The 17,423-nt window shown below is 37.9% G+C and overlaps 4 protein-coding genes across 4 annotated transcripts; 3 read left to right on the forward strand and 1 right to left on the reverse strand.

Moving 5' to 3' along the window:
* The first annotated feature begins 13 nt into the window (after nt 1-13).
* On the forward strand, nt 14-2,166 carry LOC143540957 (alpha-glucan water dikinase, chloroplastic-like). The gene is made up of 7 exons (XM_077033917.1): nt 14-157; nt 286-396; nt 571-669; nt 1,294-1,467; nt 1,599-1,691; nt 1,759-1,880; nt 1,962-2,166. Exons 1-7 carry the CDS (start codon nt 14-16, stop codon nt 2,164-2,166), a joined length of 948 nt encoding a protein of 315 aa, XP_076890032.1.
* A 5,062-nt stretch (nt 2,167-7,228) lies between these two features.
* On the forward strand, nt 7,229-7,954 carry LOC143541049 (uncharacterized). The gene has a single exon (XM_077033986.1). The coding sequence runs from the start codon at nt 7,229-7,231 to the stop codon at nt 7,952-7,954; it is 726 nt and encodes a 241-aa protein (XP_076890101.1).
* Nucleotides 7,955-8,226: 272 nt separating this feature from the next.
* Nucleotides 8,227-8,772, forward strand: LOC143541137 (uncharacterized). The gene is made up of 2 exons (XM_077034060.1): nt 8,227-8,322; nt 8,434-8,772. Exons 1-2 carry the CDS (start codon nt 8,227-8,229, stop codon nt 8,770-8,772), a joined length of 435 nt encoding a protein of 144 aa, XP_076890175.1.
* A 1,295-nt stretch (nt 8,773-10,067) lies between these two features.
* On the reverse strand, nt 10,068-15,423 carry LOC143533467 (uncharacterized). Its single transcript, XM_077028261.1, has 11 exons — nt 15,098-15,423; nt 13,289-13,376; nt 13,108-13,199; nt 12,905-13,023; nt 12,722-12,837; nt 12,503-12,630; nt 12,332-12,418; nt 12,154-12,214; nt 10,933-10,973; nt 10,646-10,766; nt 10,068-10,392 (listed from the first exon to the last, which is right to left on the reverse strand). Exons 1-11 carry the CDS (start codon nt 15,421-15,423, stop codon nt 10,333-10,335), a joined length of 1,239 nt encoding a protein of 412 aa, XP_076884376.1. The 3' UTR covers nt 10,068-10,332.
* Between the last annotated feature and the right edge of the window lie 2,000 nt (nt 15,424-17,423).

Below are 17,423 nucleotides of genomic sequence, written 5' to 3' on the forward strand. Positions count from 1 at the left end.
TGTCTACTTAACTATGAGTGATGGATGTATAGGTGGTGAAAAGTCATGCAGCATTAGATTCTTGAGTAAAGAGGTACCGGAATGGATAAGATTTCCAGCATCAGTTGTCATACCTTTTGGAGTTTTTGAAAAAGTATTATCAGATGACATAAATAAGGTATGATTTATATCTTTCTTGCCTTTTTATAAGTGGAATTAACTAGATATTACAAGTTTACAACAAGTTTATGTAATCTTTGACAAGACACGTGCCCCTAAATTAAAGTCCACTAATTGATTCTTCAGGAAGTAGCAAAGAAAGTTGCTCGCCTCAGTGAACATGTAGATAGAGGAGACATTTCAAAGCTTAAGGAGATTCAAGAAACTGCTGTGCAAATGAAAGCTCCTCGTAGAATGGTACTTCATCAAGTTAAAATTTATGTTAAATTCACTCCATTTGAATTCTCGTTCTCATAAAAATTCAATAGTCCCGTTTTGAGACTTTTAATATTAATTGCAAGATTTTCTTTATTGGTTAAGATTATTTGAAATTTCTAATAAAATTATGAATTTTGTATTTGAACTTTGGAGAGCATTGAAATTAGGAGGAAAATGAAGAGTTCAAGATTACCATGGCCTCAAGGCCCTGGAGAGGATACACAAAACCGAGTTTGGCAAGCAATAAAAATGGTACCCCTCTTTCCAAAAAGCTCACTTTACAGTTAAAAGTTTGAAATTTAGATGTTTTTTATAGCTAGTAAATTTTGATACCAACATTATCTTTTCTGTGTTATATGTAATGAATATATGAAATCATCAAGGTTTTAAAAAAAGTTGGTTGGTTTCAGTTTACAGTCAAACTTATGACATTTTAAAGGGCCACTGGTCAATAAATTGCCCTCTGGACTTGTGTAAACCACCCATAAGGCCTTAGATTCCATTTTTACATTACTTTCAAAACTTAACAAAAGTCCTTTTAATACAGTTTAGGGATTTAATCATGCAAAAAAGACCTTTTTGTTATCTTTTGGAAAGTCTGGGGATTAAATCATGCAAAAATGGACTTTTATGTTAATAATAAAGTGCGGGAAGTCAAGAACTTTAGCGTTATGTTTCGAAAGCTAATGCTTTAATCATGCAAATAGGGTTTTTATTTTTCAAACTTTCTTGACCTTAAATAGAAATGTGGTATGGTTTTTACCATCAAACATTAGTCGTGTTATGTAATAAAAAAGTAAATTATCAATATTTTTTAAAATACTATATAGCATTCTTAGTAATTGTTAAGTCGTGTATCGCTTACTCGTTTTTCAGGTTTGGGCTTCTAAATGGAATGAAAGAGCGTATATCAGTCACAGGGAAACAAACACTAATTATGATAAACTACACATTGGTATTTTAATTCAAGAATATATTAGAGCTGATTATGCCTTTGTGACCTACACATATCATCCTGTCTCTCAAGACTCCTCAGAGATATACACAGAGGTAAGCCAAACACATTTGTACAATTTTGTTAAATAAATATATATTGTGTCAAGTATGATTACAGAAGATAATAACTAATATTAAAATCTCTTTGTGAGTAATATGATTTAAGAGGTTTGATTTAATAACAGATTGTCAAGGGCTCGGTTGAGGCTTTAGCTGGTGCTTCTTTGGGTTGCGCCATGACTTCTATTACTAAGAAATCTGATCTTAAATCACCTATTGTAAGACTAGAATATACTCCAATAAAGCTGAATGTCATTTTAGTTTTAATAATAATGTAACTTTCAGGTTACTTGTTACCCAAGCAAGTCTACAGGATTATACACACAGAACAAGAGATCGGTTATCTTTAGGCCGGATTTTAAATCTGAGAACATGAGTAACTATACTGGCAATGGTATCTATGACAGGTATGCTGTTAACTGAAAGTCAATGAGCCTAGGTGAAACTCAAGCCTAGTAGGATTTGATTAGAAGCAAAACTTTTTGCAGTGTTTCAATGGAAAACAAGGAGGAAGTTGTGTTGGATTACTCCAGGGGCACATTGGTAACAGATTTGCGGTTTCAAGATTTGATTCTGTCAAAAATTGCAGAAATGGCGAAGAGAGTAGAAGACTTGTGTGGATGTGCACAAAACATTGAAGGGGTGGTGCAAGATGGACAAGTATATGTGCTTCAGTGTAAGCCTCTTCTTTGAAATCCAAAATAAATGTGATGGTTACAGAACAATGGTTGTGTTGATGCTAGTATACAAGATCAGTCTTATTGTTGATTTTTATATAACAGTAGAGCTTGTATTCTGGGATGATTTTCAACTAAGTTAATTCACATGTACCTTGATTTTCCATTCCATGTTTTTGCTTCTCCAGAACCTGCATCTGCATATGCTTAGTGTTTCTTTTTTACACAAACAATTTCTCTTGTGTTCCATTAAAGTGATGCAAAAATTTAAAATTATGTATGCTATTTGTTAATGTAATTTTCTAAAGGTTATGAATAAACTCACTGACCATGCTCACCGCCTTGGTTTACAAAAGCGATTTTTTAGACAATATATATACATGAGAAAAACTGTAATGGAAGGCTTTAACTACTACCAATATACAAGTAGTGTATACATGAGAATATGAGAGACAAACAGTGTACTTACTAAACAACTCATAAATCATAATACAAGCTTCTGAAGCACAAGAGTCCATGTTCTTTGACCCAACCTAAAAGTTGCTTCCAGATTTGAAATTTATACATCATGCAAAAGGCAGGGCTTAATGTTAACTCTGCCTCACAGACAATGAAACACTGCCGCTAGCACCTTTTTAAGCCTATGTAGCAAGTCTTGTGTGTGCCAATAAAATTTGTAAAGTTTTCCCGTGACAAGAATCGACCAACTCCAGAGATGTGTGCATATATATATCGTCTCATGAAGGGAGCCATGAAGAGAAATAACTGGTATGACAAGTGTACTAAATGTCTTATCGCAATCAATATTGGGTTGATTGCACTTTATGTTAGTAACCAATTGAACGAGAAATCAATGATAATTAAGCTTGTGTGCATACAAGCACATTTACTACGTGTGGTCTAGGAACAAAAATTCAAGTTCCATTCTCAACAAATGCATTGGATTGGCTTGTGCCCATGTAGTTCTTGTAATGCTAGCAAGCGACCAGGGAATGAAGTTGCTTTTAAGCTTACGAATTGATAATATCATAGAGTTGGGGCAAGTGGTAGTCATGGATAGATGCGTTGTAATTTGGGTCTTTTCCATGTACCCAAAGGATGGTGACTGGTGAGAAGATATGGGTGATGCTTGAGTTGTATATAAGGTTTCGGATTGGGTATACGAGACTCAAGAATAGTTAGACATATATGAGGGACAGAAAGAAGATTATAAAAACTCATATGGTGTAACTATGCGTGTTGGGGGAGATGACATCACAGGATTCTTTTTGTGTGAAGATCTAGACATCGATGGCCATGGTGATTGTTAGGGGTCGTTTTATCCCTAGTGTAATCTTGAAGAATATCCTGATAGCTTGGATTCCCAAATGGTCGCAGGATCCTGAACTAACCATTCTTATGTTATTTATATTGTGCTTGCAGGTTACTCAAAAGTATAACGGTCTACAACGGCTAGCTGACTCAATCTACCTGAAAGATCGGAAGACCAAGTCAAAACACACGAGGAATTGGAGAACACGCCTTCAAACGGTCATGGCAGCTAGGGTTCCCAGAATTGTAGGAGTTATAGTTATTTTTCATTTCTATATAATAGGGCTGTTGAGAACGTTTAGAGACACATCTTTCCGCGCTCACAACACTGACACTTGTATTCTAGCATTCGTTCTCATTCAGTTCCCGACTTGTAACCAATTTTACCTTATTGATAAATTGAGGAAGGGGGTGGTTTTCTCTCCACGAGGTTTTTTCCGAAGATCCTTACTAGGATCCTAGGCTTTTCCTCACTATATCGCTGTGTTCACCGTTACTTTTACCGCACTTGTCTTCTATATTACTTACCTCACTATTAAAGAAACTCTACCTCACTTAATGATATTGTTCAATTATTACTTCGGTGATTTTTGACCAAAATAGTTTGGCGCCCATCGTGGGGCTTTTTATACTCAAATCCATATTTACATCCATCCTAAACCGTTACCTTACAAATCTATACTCAAAAATGGTCTCTCAATCAAAAGCTACATCTTCATCCGTGCCGATCGCAATTTCTGGAGCTGCTCAACCACTTCCTCCTCCACCTGCTATCCAGAGGAAGATGATCAACATGGCTTTAACATCTCAGGAGCCGGAGGATCAAACAACATGCTTCCTCCTACAACAAGGCCTTTTGCCGGTGTGCCACTCCAAAGATCTGGGTCCCCCAACACGAGGCCCGTCCGTATGTATAACGATGATATTTTTGATGTTTAAATGCAGATGAAGGAAAAGATGAAGACTCAGAAGCCGACGGAGGAATCCTCCACCCCATTGCTGCCTAGGAACCTCAAGCTTAATGTGTCGGGATCCCAGGGAAATCGTTATGATGACTTCCTTCCCATTGATCCTGTCCAGGCCACGAGAGCAATTCCCACTCAGGAATTTTAATAATGTCATTATACCTATGACTAACCATGGTGCTGCGCAGGATTCCGGTAGTAGCCCAATGGTACAGAACAAATTGCAAAAACCCAAGGAATTAATCTCTAGCGTACATGGGATAGTCCAAGCGATTCCGGAGGTAGCTCCAAGCACTTACAATATCTCAAGATTCGCACCCCCCATATGTGATGCTGAGATCCCGAAGCGATTCTAGACTCCAAGCATGAAGTTGTACGATGGAACCACGGATCCTGAAGAACATGATGCCCAACATCGAGAAAGAATGGAGATCAACCCCATACCTCAAAATCTCAAGGAAGTCTGCTTATGCAAAGGCTTTGGCTCGACCTTAACTGGAGCCGCGTTGAAATGGCTTCTAAGTGTCCCTCCTTTCTCTAGTAAGTCTTTTGCTCATTTAGTATTAATAACCAATTTTCTTGCAAAGAAGTTTTAAAAGGTTAACTAGTAACTTGTATAGAGTAGCACGGGGTAAAGATGAATCGGTTAGGGATTATGTCAGCAAATTCAACAAGGAACCCCTAGAGATCCCCAACCTTGACGTCGCGACCGCTGTGCAAGCTTTCAAAATGGGTCTCAAGAAGGATAGCTCTTTTTATGAGGATCTCGTCATGAATCATTGCAGGAACCTAAACGAAGTAAGGAACAAGGCTTTAAGGTTTATCAGGCTGGAAGAAGACAGGATAATTCCGCAAAGGCTGGATGCTTCCAATAGCTACAACCATTCGAACAGGAAGTCGGATTCTCCATCATCTAAACCCTGCCCAGAGAATACGGAGTCACCTTCGATGATGCGGACAGGAACATTATTCAGGATCTTCACCATGATGGTTTGATAATAACCCTTTATATGTCTACTTTTTTTGTACACGAGATCTTGGTGGACAATGGAAGTTCGGTGAATATCATCCAGTTGAACACCTTGAAGAGGATGAATATTCCATAATCTAAGATCATATCGAAGTCTTCTGTCTTGGTGGGATTCAGCGAAGAAGCTAAGTGTACAGTGGGAGAGATCAGGCTTCCAGTTTATGTTGAGGGAGTAAACTCTATCCATAAATTCTGTGTTATTGATGTATTGGCTTCTTTCAATGTTATTTTAGGCAGACCCTGGATCCACGAGATGAAAGCAGTTCCCTCAACCTATCACCAGTGAATTAAGATGCCGATGCCTTGGGGAATCGTCATGATTCAAGGTGATCAACAAGAAGCTAAAGACTATTATGCTTCTTCAATGAAACCAACAGCTAAATCAACTCAAGCATAGGAATCAAAAGAGCATAACACTAGATGTCTTAGAAGCAGCTAAGCAAGAATTCAAAGAAGTACAATTAGATGATCAGGATTCCAACATTAAAGTGTTGATAGGGATGGGGATCCCCAAAGAAATCGAAGATCAGTTGGTCAAGTTCCTTAGAAGCAGGGTCTCTACATTTGCATGGAACACGAGGACATAACAGGTATTTCCAAAAATATTATTACTCATAAATTGGGTTTGGACAAAAGTTTCAGGCCAATCCAACAAAAGAGAAGGAAGTTCGCCCTAAAAAGAAATGCCATTATACAAGAAGAGGCTGATAGGCTGTTGAAAGCTGAAATGATCAGGGATGTCAAGTTCCCGAGATGGTTGGCTAACGTGGTGGTAGTACAGAAGAAGAATGGCGAGTAAGAGTCTGTGTCGACTACATAGATCTCAACAAGGCTTGCCCTAAAGATTCTTTCCCATTGTCGCATATAGACTCTATGGTGAATGCGGCTGCTGGACATGAGATGCTGACCTTTATGGACTCCTTTTCGGGATTCCAACAAATCCAAATAAAACCTCGAACCAAGAATACACGGCATTCATAACTACAATACTGTTACACTGCGATGCCTTTTGGTTTGAGAAACGCAGGTGCAACCTATAAATATTGGTCAACATGATGTTCAAAGAAAAACTGGGGGACACCATGGAGGTCTATATCGACGATATGGTGGTGAAATCGAATAAATCTGGGGATCACCTCCAGGATCTTGAAGAAGCCTTTGATATCCTTGACAAATACAACATGAAGCTGAACCTGTACAAGTCTCACTTTGGAGTGTGGGGGGGAGGCAAGTTTTTGGGATACATGGTTACTAAAAGAGTGATAGAAGCAAGTCCAAAGCAGATCAAAGCCATTGTGAACCTAAAAGCACCTGCCAACGTAAAGGATGTTCAGAGATTAGCCGGCATGATCGCAGCCCTGAATAGGTTTATCTCAAGATCCTCATAAAGGTGTAAAGAGTTCTATGAGATCCTTAAAAAGAACAAGAAGTTTGAATGGGGATAGAAGAATGAGAAGGCGCATAAAGACTTAAAACAATACCTTTCATCAACACCTTTACTCATGAAGCCTAAAGATGGTGAGCTGTTATTCCTCTAATTGGCGGTATCCCGAGACACTATAATTGTTGTACTAGTCAAAGATCACAAAGGGAAACATCCTATCTACTATGTAAGTAAAAGTCTACTAGATGCTGAAACCAGGTATTCTCATTTAGACAATTTAATTTTAGCTATAGTTATGGCCTCTACCAAGTTAAGACACTAGTTTGAGACACATACTATCTTCGTTAAAACTAATTATCCTATTAAAAATGTTTTGAGAAAACCTGAAATGTCTGGTAGGATAGCTAAGTGGTCTGTTAAATTGAGTGCTTATGATCTTGTCTATGAGCCTAGAGCAGCAATTAATTCCCAAGCTTTAGCTGACTTTGTGACTGATTTCAGTAGTGATATCCAACAGGAAGCTAATTGGAAAGTTCAACAACTAGACCAGGATAAGGGTAAATGGATATTGTTTACTAATGGGGCCTCAAGTCAGGGGGTAGGCTTGGGAATCATCCTGAAATCGTCACAGGGGGGCATAATACCCCAGGCAATCAAATGTGATTTCCAAGCCACCAATAATGAAGCTGAGTACGAAGCTTTAATTCTTGGCCTTCAGTTATCCAAGGATTTAGAAGTTAAAATTATTCATGTATTTATGGATTCACTATTGCTTGCTAACCACTTCAACGGCTCCTATGCTGTTAGAAGTGAAAAGCTAACAGAATATATGCATATAGTTAAAAATCTGGCAGAGAAATCCGATTCTTTTATCATTGAACAAGTACCTAGGGAGGAAAATGCTGAGGCAGATGCTTTGGCAAATCTTGGATCTACTTTCAGGATCCCGACGAAAATAAAAATTCCGATCATACATATCCTGAATCCAACCACATATATGCCTTCACTTGATGAAAAGGAAATAATAAGAGAAGTTGCCAAGCAAGATCCTCAAGTCAATGAAGTAGCAGCCACTGAAAATGTTGTTGGTCAGGATCCTCAAATTAATCAGTAATTCTGGGTCCAACCTATCTAGAAAAATTTGCAACACAACGAGATTCCCAAGGATGAGAATCCTAAAGCCTTTCGTATGAAGGTATCTCGATTCGTTATTTTAAACAATATTCTCTGAAAAAAAATCCATTGCAGGTCCATACTTGAGATTTCTGGAGGATCCTGAAATACAAGAAGTCTTAAAAGATATCCATGAAGGCGACTGTGGGAATCACAATGGAGGCCGATCCCTTGTTCTCCAAGATCCTTAGGACCGGCTATTATTAGCCAACCATGAGGAAGGATGCAATGATCTATGCTCAAAAGTGTGATGCCTCTCAAAGACATAGCAACATCCTTCATCAACCGCTTGAGCGTATCCATCCGACCGTATCTCCATGGCCTTTCATGAAATAGGGGATGGATATCGTGGGTAAATTACCAACAGCCCTCGGAGGAAAAGTTTTCATGTAAGCAATGGCATACTACTTTTACAAATAGATTGAAGCAGAGGCCTTTGCCCAAGTGAGAGAGCAAAAGGTGATATCCTTCATCAAACAGAATATCCTGACACGCTCGGAATCCCCCGCCGAGATAATCTGTGATAATGGGTCTCAATTCATTGGCAAAAGAACCACTGACTTTTGTGCTGCATGGGGTATCAAGATGATCACTTGCATTCCAGTACACCCTCAAGCCAATGGACAAGCAGAATCTTCAAACAAGATCATCGTTAACAATTTGAAGAATAATTTGGGGACAAAGAAAGGAAAATGGGCCAAAGAACTATCGTTTGTATTATGGGCAGATCAAACCACATCAAAGAATGCAACGGGGTAAACTTCATTCTCTTTAGTATTTGGGACCAAGGCAATGATTCTGACTGAAATGGTGATCTCTGCTGCAAGATCCTACCTCTAGAATCCTGAAACCAACAATCAGGATCTAGCCGATAATCTTGACACGGTAGATGAACTCAGGGATTCCGTGAGGATTCGTATGGCAGCATATCAACAGAGAATCATTAAGTCCTACAACAAGAACGTCAGCGTCAGAAGATTTCAAGTGAGAGATTTGGTACTAAGAAAGGCATTTCAAATACAACGGATCCTAATGGGAAGGGCCATACAAGATAGAAACTGAAGCGGCAAAAGGAGCATATCAGCTATCTGCTATGGATGGCAGGATCCTGCCGAGATCCTCGAATGTTGTTCACCTTAAACTCTACTTTGTGTAAGTTAGAATTTTGTTTCTAATTTAGTATGGTATGTATCCTAACCTTACTATTTCAATTATTTATTTATACTATTTTTGAATCCCATTACTGACTTAAGCATCGGAGGGGTGTTAGCCCACCCTCAAAAAAGTTCAAGTGTTTTGTAGAATCGGGATCCTGACTAAGAAATGAATGCATACCTAGAAGTTTGGCCACCTCTCTAAATTTAAGGTATAATCCCTTCAAAGGTTTGAAGGTTTTCACCTTTCTACAAATTGGGTTTAAACACCTCGCCAGGAGCGCGCATTGTCCACATGTAATTCAAAATGGCGGGACCAATTCATCTTAATGGTGGCTGACAATTTTGTTATTGTTGGTTATATGGTGGATCCTCAAGTATATTATTAAGGGAATAAAATGAACATGCTATACCACTGTGGCTTGTCCGAAGTATTTACACAAGGTTTTGACATTTTCATGTCACTCACGATTGGCTTATCATTTTCGTATCACTCACTAACACTTGTATTCTAGCATTCGCTCTCATTCAGTTCCCGATTTGTAACCAATTTTACATTATTAATAAACTAAGGCGAGGGATAGTTTTCCCCTCCCGAGGTTTTTTCCGAAGATCTTTACTAGGATCCTAGGCTTTTCCTCGCTATATCGCTGTGTTCACCTTTACTTTTACCGGATTTGTCTTTTATATTACTTACCTCACTATTGAAGAACACTCTACCTCACTTAACGAAATTATTCAATTATTGCTTCGGTGATCTTTGACCAAAACAGTGATGATGCGAATAAGCAATAGCCACGCTTTATGCTTGGCTCGCTTTAATGCTTGGACAACATATATCTTACGTCTTAGCAAAATAAAAAACTCAAGAAACTCAGCTCCCAAAACATATAGATAAAGAAAATACCGTGTACAAACATGGGAATTCGCAAGTAGTGTTCGGTTTGAATAAAGACTATAAAGCAAACAAATTAGATCAAATATATTTTGGTTTTTCTATGAACTGAGCAACATGCTGAATTTAGTTGTATGAAGAAACATCAAAGATCATGTGTGCTTAAACTAATCCAGTCATATGATACAACACCTACTTTTCCTGTTCAAGTAACACGATCTTCAAACTCGATATATTACCAAAAACTCTAGAAACCTCATATTAATAGCCTCATTTATACCAACCGGTGAGGATCCACCTCAGAAAAAAGCAGAAGCAGCAACCAAGGGCCTGCCAATATTCAAAATTAAATACCACATAAAATTATTATTTTCCTTTTATCTTAAATATGCTTGTGTCCTAGGCTTCTAGTACTAATTGAACAAAAACTGTTTACAAAAGAATTAGGCAAAAACTGTTCCAGGATGACCCAACCGGTAGCAATAAAATATACTGGTTTTGACCGACGGGTATCCCATGTTTGACCCATTAGCAAACTTCTCGGAGGTGCACTTTTTTATGGAAGGGAAATTAAAGATATTACCTGGATAACCAATAGTAAGATGCATAGGGACTTTTCAGATCTGCGGCCAAATAATCTCAAAGAAACATTCACAAGTGTCCCGTCTTTTGTCCCAGTCAGCAGGCCCGTCTGAGGGTCAAACCTGGTAGTAATCAAATATATATATAAATTTTTCAAAGAACTAAAAAGTAGACAATAGTGTGTCACGTCAACCTAACCCGACCCATTAACCAACCCACCCGACCCGCCCATTTTGCCACGCCTAGTGAAGACAGTTTAGCACAAGAAAAAAAATTCCCTACTCTTACCTTGGCAGCCGATGACGTGGACAAGGAATAATACCTGCCAGCTGTAAAAAAAATATGGAGTATTGTTATTAGTTATTTGAAGGGTGAATACTTAATAATGCTTTAACCTCCAAGTTTCACCAACTTTCATTTAAACTCCTTTTTTTGCAATGATTTTACTTTAAACTTTAAGTTGACCTGTCAAAAAGGCCCTTTCACAGGTTAAATTTTAATAAATAATAAGACTAAACAATGGTTTAATCCACAGCAGTTCACCAAAATCCCATTTAATCCAAAGTTTTTTTTTTCTCGGTGTTTTTATCCTAAACTTTAGTTTTTTGTAGTAAATTATCCCCCTTTTGTTTTTCCACATGTCAATATGTGCTTCTTGGTAGTCTTCTATATTTCATTTACTCAATAGAGATGTTATTAAATACTAATAATAGTGATAGTGATAATAGATGGTTGACTATATAAAAAATCTTAAGTGTATTAAAATTTGAAGAAAACACACTTCTCATAGATCAAGCACGCGTTATATAACACAAATATGAGAGGAGAATAGCTTTAAGAAGTGATGCAGAAAGTGGTCCCAAAGAATGCAGATCGGTTTTCTTTATTATTAATAATGGTTGAAATTTTTGTACCAGAAAAACAAATTCGTCTCATTTCCAGCTTTGATTTATTTCTTGCCAAGAGAGATGCCTTGTAATTCCTATTTTAATCATCATCATCATCATCATCGTACTCAGTATATCCCACCAATAGCAAAGCTATGGTAGGGTCTGAGGAGGGTAAGATGTAGGCAGCCTTACCTCTACCCCATAGGGATAGAGAGGCTGCTTCCGGTGAGACCCCCGGCTCGATAGTAGTTTTGCATCAAGCCTTGGACATAAGGCACATAGCACTCAATCATCGGGACACCGGCTGATCGGTGCATGTACCCTTATAATTCCTATTTTAATGAATGCTAAAACTGAGTTTATGCTGTCTTCTTAAAGAATTTGTTTGCCTTTGTAGAGATTAGAGTAGTTGGTTGTTAACCTTTCTCCCTAATTTCACATATTTGCGGATCTTACATTGCTGTTTTCTTTTCAATTTTGGTTTCAAGAGTTTTGACCAGGTCAAGTCGATCCAGCCTTTGATAGCGCATCATAAAGCATTACTAACCCTTGCATGAATCCAACATTTACTCTACAATATGAATACTGGAATAGATGGTAAAGAGAACAGAGATCAGACCTGAGGAAGTGACAGTAGGAAATTTATAATTTGAGGAAGAAAAAATATTAGGAGCGTCTCACTGTCAAAGAAAATGTAGACATAACTTATTACTTAATCAATAAAAAATGAGCTCTTATTACAAAAAGTACAAAATATCTGTAAAATAAAATAATAGTAGCAGATCACACAAACGCACCTATAGTGGCCTAAAATGCCAACAACAGCCATTGTCATTCCTGCAAAGTATGTATAGGTGTCGCCAACAAAAACAGAAGATGGGTACCTAAAATATGAAGGGTTGCTTACAATTAATGCAGAAAACCAAAATCAAACTAAAAACACAGTAAACATAATAATATATAAATACCAATTATAAGAGAGCAACGCCAATGAAGTTGCAAACAAAGGTTGCACAAGGTATATGGAGAACGCATGTGCCTGCCTGGTTTCATAATTGGAAGACAATCCAATTTGCATTATATTGTGAATCAAAATCTGCGCATCACCAAAACAAACTCAACTTTAATCTTAATACATTTTCACATGTGAAATGAAATTAGATTATGTTTTGAAGATTGAAGTTCACCGCCAATGCTATAACAACAGTTTGCCCCACTTCAAGGCCATTGATTCCAGCATGGATGTTAATTGAATTCGTGCAAAATACAGCCAAAAGTCCCATATATATCTTATAGATCCATCCTGTTTAGTACCCATGTTAACAAAAAGTGTTTAAAACAATAGCTTAAAGGAACACCTTCATAATTACCTAGATCCAAGATTTCGATTCCAACATATTCAACAAGTGGCTTCGGTATCATAATTGTTGTATGCCCTGCATAGGCCATTAACAGAGGGAGAGCAGCAATTGTTGGCAATACTAGTTTCCTGCCTTCATAAGCAAAATTAAAGCATTTAAAGACAAAAAAAAAACAAAAAACAAAATGAACTTTAAGAAATGAATACACTCACACTCGCCAGGGAATATCCAAAACGTCATCCACAAACCCAAGCAAAATCATGAAGCACACAGATGCTAAAGCAGCATTATACTCAACAAGCCACTGCATGTGTACAGATTTTTATAAAACAAAACAAATGATATTTTTCCTTTTCAACAAAACAGGTGCAAATGTAGAACAGGTGTACATACGAGTGAATCTGATGTGAAATTAAAATACTGAAACAATATTGCCACAACCAAGAAAACAATTCCCACAACGATACCAAGAGATTCAGGCCTGCAAGAAAGATAGCAGTGTCAGAACAGAAATATTCTAAAATTTAAAGATACAAACAGCACACTAGTTTACGAATAGTAACCATAACATAACAGGTTCAAGGTAGATCACATATTCCAATTTTTTCTAGTATGTGTTTGTTATCTTCTACTGTGTTCTAGGGGAGCAAATGAGCTGTGTTTATATGTATAAAAATGTTCTTTGACTCCATGCAAAGATTTTAATACCAAATCACACATATAACGCAGACTATATCATAAACACCTAAACTAAATACACACACATTTTAAAGGCTTGAATCATCATCATATGCGAGCCAGCTTGTGAGCTACTCGCGATCCACTCGTTTAAAGCTCAAATCGAGCCAAGCTTAAACGAGCCCGAGCCCAAGCTTGAGCCTTAAAATAAGCTTGTTCAATAAACAAGCTTGAGCTCCCGACAGAGCTTCCACTTATTGAGCTCGAGCTGGCTCGCGACCCTAAATTAGCCTATTATTTATAATAATATTTATTATATCATCATCATCATCATCATCATCGTACTCAGTATATCCCACCAATAGCAATGCTATGGTAGGGTCTGAGGAGGGTAAGATGTAGACAGCCTTACCTCTATCCCATAGGGATAGAGAGGCTGCTTCCGGTGAGACCCCCGGCTCGATAGTAGTTTTGCATCAAGCCTTGGACATAAGGCACATAGCACTCAATCATCGGGACACCGGCTGATCGGTGCATGTGCCCTTGTCTTTCGGCTATCAACGCCACCACATGATGCCTGATTAACCTTCCGCCACTTTTAACGTTATTTTCACGAGATTAGTAAAATAACGTCAAAATTAGTGCAATTTTACTTTTGCCCACCTGAGGGTTCACACATATATACATTATATATTTATTATATAATAAATATATAATATTTATTATATATTTGACTAAATTGTATCAATTTTGTTGCATACAAAATTATAACTAATAAACATATAAAATAATTAAAAATGTATACAAACCATATAATAAACAATAAACAAGTCGAGCGTGAGCCCGAGCCTAAGCCGAGCCAAGCTTGAGTTCAAAAAAATGACTCACCAGTGAAGCTCGAGTTCTAGTAAGTCAAAATGAGCCGAGCTCGAGCCTAGTCAAGCTTGGTTCATTTGCACCCCTACAATTTGTTGTTACGTATAAAGTTCAAGGTTATGCAAGAATGTTCAAAATTTAATCATTCTTTCATATTGAATTGATACAAAGTTTCTTTAAATAGTCACATACCTATGCAGTCAATCTTGGTGGTATCTCGGTTATCGGTCCTCATGTGAAATATCGATCAGAATATCGGTACCGATAACATCGGCGATATTGACCGATATTTCACCAATATTCCTGATAACAGTGTTTTAAGTCTTAATTTTCAACTTTTAGTGTTTAATGTTGGTGTTTAGAGTCTTAATCAGTTCCTACTTGCTACAATTGTTAGTGTTGCAAAGGGTTAATTTGTTAATAGTAGGAGAATATACTGAATTGTTAGCTTTAAAGTGCTATATATATAAATTCTACATGATATTAAAATTACCGATATCTCAAATATCCGATATTTTTCTGCATTACCTACTTAGTCACATACAGAACTTGCAAAAAAACAGCTTATAAAATATCACTAAATTAGGGCTCAAATCACACAAATTTAATCAATTTATTAACAGATAGCATACAGAAGAATGAACTTACACTTTAACGAGACCTTGAGGCGTGCCCTTCTTATTAATATCATACCCGAACAGATTCCGTTTGAGAACGTATCTGGAGCCCACGGGAATCATAAGTAGGGTTACAAAGAAGCCAGCGAAACTGAGTGACGCGTTGATAAGGATGGATCTCTTCAACTCGGGCTCGATTGAGTAGTGATGGAATATGAGGTAAAGGTACGGAATAAAGAAGATGAAAGAGAATAAGAGGATGGTGGTGGGTTTTGATGGAGTGATAATTGGGTCCGTGGAATGTGATTCGGCGGGTGGCGGCGGGTGTTTTGAAGCTCCTCGTTTGCGAGCTGCCATGGCGGACGGACGGTGTTGTTTTCGGAAGGAAATGAGTTCAGGATCTGTTTTTAGTCTTTGTGTTGTGTCATCGGAGTGTGTTCGACCCAATTATATGTTTACACGTCATATCCAGTTGAGATCTCACAAATAAAAAACGTGTATGTATTCGTCTCACGGACCCTTCAAATCTATTTATATTTAAACTAGTTTCTTTTTAATAGTTAGGGTTCGGTGACCGTGAGCTATTATATTATACTATAAATAAAACCAGTTATAAAACAAAAAAATATAAAAATCGATGTGGATCGATGTGGTGGTGGTTTTTGGTCGGTAAAACTTGAGCATTGGTAAAGGCGTTGAGCCGATGAGTCTACAGAAATTCGGTCGGTCTCCGTTACGTTCGTTATGATGCCAGAACTAAAAAACAAAAATTGGCGTTCGGTCGGTTTCCATTACCTTTGTTACAGTGCCTAAACTAAAAAAACAAAAACAAAATTTATGGACCAGTTCGGTGTCACCAAGTGACCTAATAGGATACTTGCGACGCTAAACTTCTTAATACTTTCGGTTAATGAGCGCGGCGGTCTGGGTTAATGGGTCGGACCGGTGGGTTTGGTTAGGGGACAAAGAAGGAGGTTTTTCGGTTATATCGGTTAAAAAGTTAATCGTGAATACTAAATACAGTGGAGAGAACTATATTACGAAGTGGAGCAAATGGGTCCCGAACAAATGTAACATCCACGCGTGGAGGGCGGAAATGGATAGACTTCCGACACAAAGAGTCCTGGCACTGATGGCGACGGTTGATGGTGGCAACGAGCGGGTGGCGGTGGTGGGCTCCTGGCACTGATGGCGATGGTTGGTGGCGATTGTGGCGGTAACAGCGTTGGTGGACAACAATGGTGGTGGCAGTGGCGACGGTGGTGGTTGGTGGTGGTGGTGGTGGTGGTGGGTGTTGATGGTGGTGGAAGGGTGGTGAAGGTGATGTAGGATGAAATAGGGAATTGAATGAAAAATAAACATGGGGTATGGATGGAATGAAATTAGGGTGTTTTAGAGGAAATGGAATAAACTGGGTAATGAGTCATTCCATTCCTTTGATCAACCAAACACACTTTTCTCCATTCCCTCATAATGGATCATTCTATTTCGCCCTCCATTCTTGCGTTCCAAACGCTACCTTAAGGTTTTCGTAAAAGTTTATATTTTGTATGTTTTACCAATGAATCAAGAACTCAAGGTTTTAGAAGCGAACCAATGATTATGTATAGTCAATAATGGTTTAATGTTTCTTTAGTTTTCTTTTAAGGGCCCATTTAAATGAAAACGAAACATCAAATCAAATTCAAATCCTTAAGGGTATGTTTGGTTGGAGGTAATCGAATGGAAGAAGGGGGAATGGAATGGAAGAAGGAATGGAATGGACAAGGGAATGAAATGGATCATTACCATTCATTTTCCTTGTTTGGTTAACCTATAGGAATGAAATCATTTATTAATTTTTATTGTTTGGTGTCTAAAAAAATTGTAGAAATGAAATAGAAATAATAAAAACACTTCTATCTCAAAAAAGTGAATACTTTTTAAACCAAAAAAAAAACCCCTACAATGGCGACGGTGGTAGCTCCAGCGACGAAAATGGTGGTGGCAGTGGCGATGGTGGTGGTGTCGGCGAAGTTGGTGGTGGTGCCGATGGTAGTGGTGGTGGTGGTTGTTAGGTGATGGTGTTGTTGAGAAAGTAGGGTGAAGGAGGAATGAAATGAAAAAAAAAAAGAAGAGGGATGGGAAGGAATGGATTTGATGGAATGAGATTCCATGTGTAATGGATTATTCCATTCCATTGGGCAACCAAACACCACTTTTTTCATTCCTACGTAATGAATTATTCCATTCCTATTGTCATTCATGCGTACCAAACGCTACCTAAATATAATAAAAGAAGCATCAACTTCATGGTATTAAAGTCAAGTTTCGACAACTAGTCAACGACACTCTTTGTCACGGCCAACATAAGTATT

This window comes from Bidens hawaiensis, unplaced genomic scaffold (genome assembly GCF_021521415.1).
Source record: "Bidens hawaiensis isolate Kalapana, Puna unplaced genomic scaffold, B.hawaiensis_p1.1 tig00000055_1, whole genome shotgun sequence".
Taxonomy (NCBI): Eukaryota; Viridiplantae; Streptophyta; class Magnoliopsida; order Asterales; family Asteraceae; genus Bidens; species Bidens hawaiensis.

What these genes read in the sequence shown, in the direction of transcription:
- LOC143540957 (XM_077033917.1), top strand. Translation starts at nt 14, where the DNA reads ATGAGTGATGGATGTATAGGTGGTGAAAAGTCATGCAGCATTAGATTC. An exon ending in TGAAAGCTCCTCGTAGAATG is followed by an intron (nt 397 to 570) that starts GTACTTCATCAA and finishes TGAACTTTGGAG; the next exon opens with AGCATTGAAATTAGGAGGAA. An exon ending in TTTGGCAAGCAATAAAAATG is followed by an intron (nt 670 to 1,293) that starts GTACCCCTCTTT and finishes CTCGTTTTTCAG; the next exon opens with GTTTGGGCTTCTAAATGGAA.
- LOC143533467 (XM_077028261.1), bottom strand. Translation starts at nt 15,423, where the DNA reads ATGGCAGCTCGCAAACGAGGAGCTTCAAAACACCCGCCGCCACCCGCC. An exon ending in GGCATTTTAGGCCACTATAG is followed by an intron (nt 12,215 to 12,331) that starts GTGCGTTTGTGT and finishes TTTCTTTGACAG; the next exon opens with TGAGACGCTCCTAATATTTT. An exon ending in TCCTACTGTCACTTCCTCAG is followed by an intron (nt 10,974 to 12,153) that starts GTCTGATCTCTG and finishes TTTTTTTTACAG; the next exon opens with CTGGCAGGTATTATTCCTTG.
- LOC143541049 (XM_077033986.1), top strand. Translation starts at nt 7,229, where the DNA reads ATGTCTGGTAGGATAGCTAAGTGGTCTGTTAAATTGAGTGCTTATGAT.
- LOC143541137 (XM_077034060.1), top strand. Translation starts at nt 8,227, where the DNA reads ATGAGGAAGGATGCAATGATCTATGCTCAAAAGTGTGATGCCTCTCAA. An exon ending in TTGAGCGTATCCATCCGACC is followed by an intron (nt 8,323 to 8,433) that starts GTATCTCCATGG and finishes TTTTACAAATAG; the next exon opens with ATTGAAGCAGAGGCCTTTGC.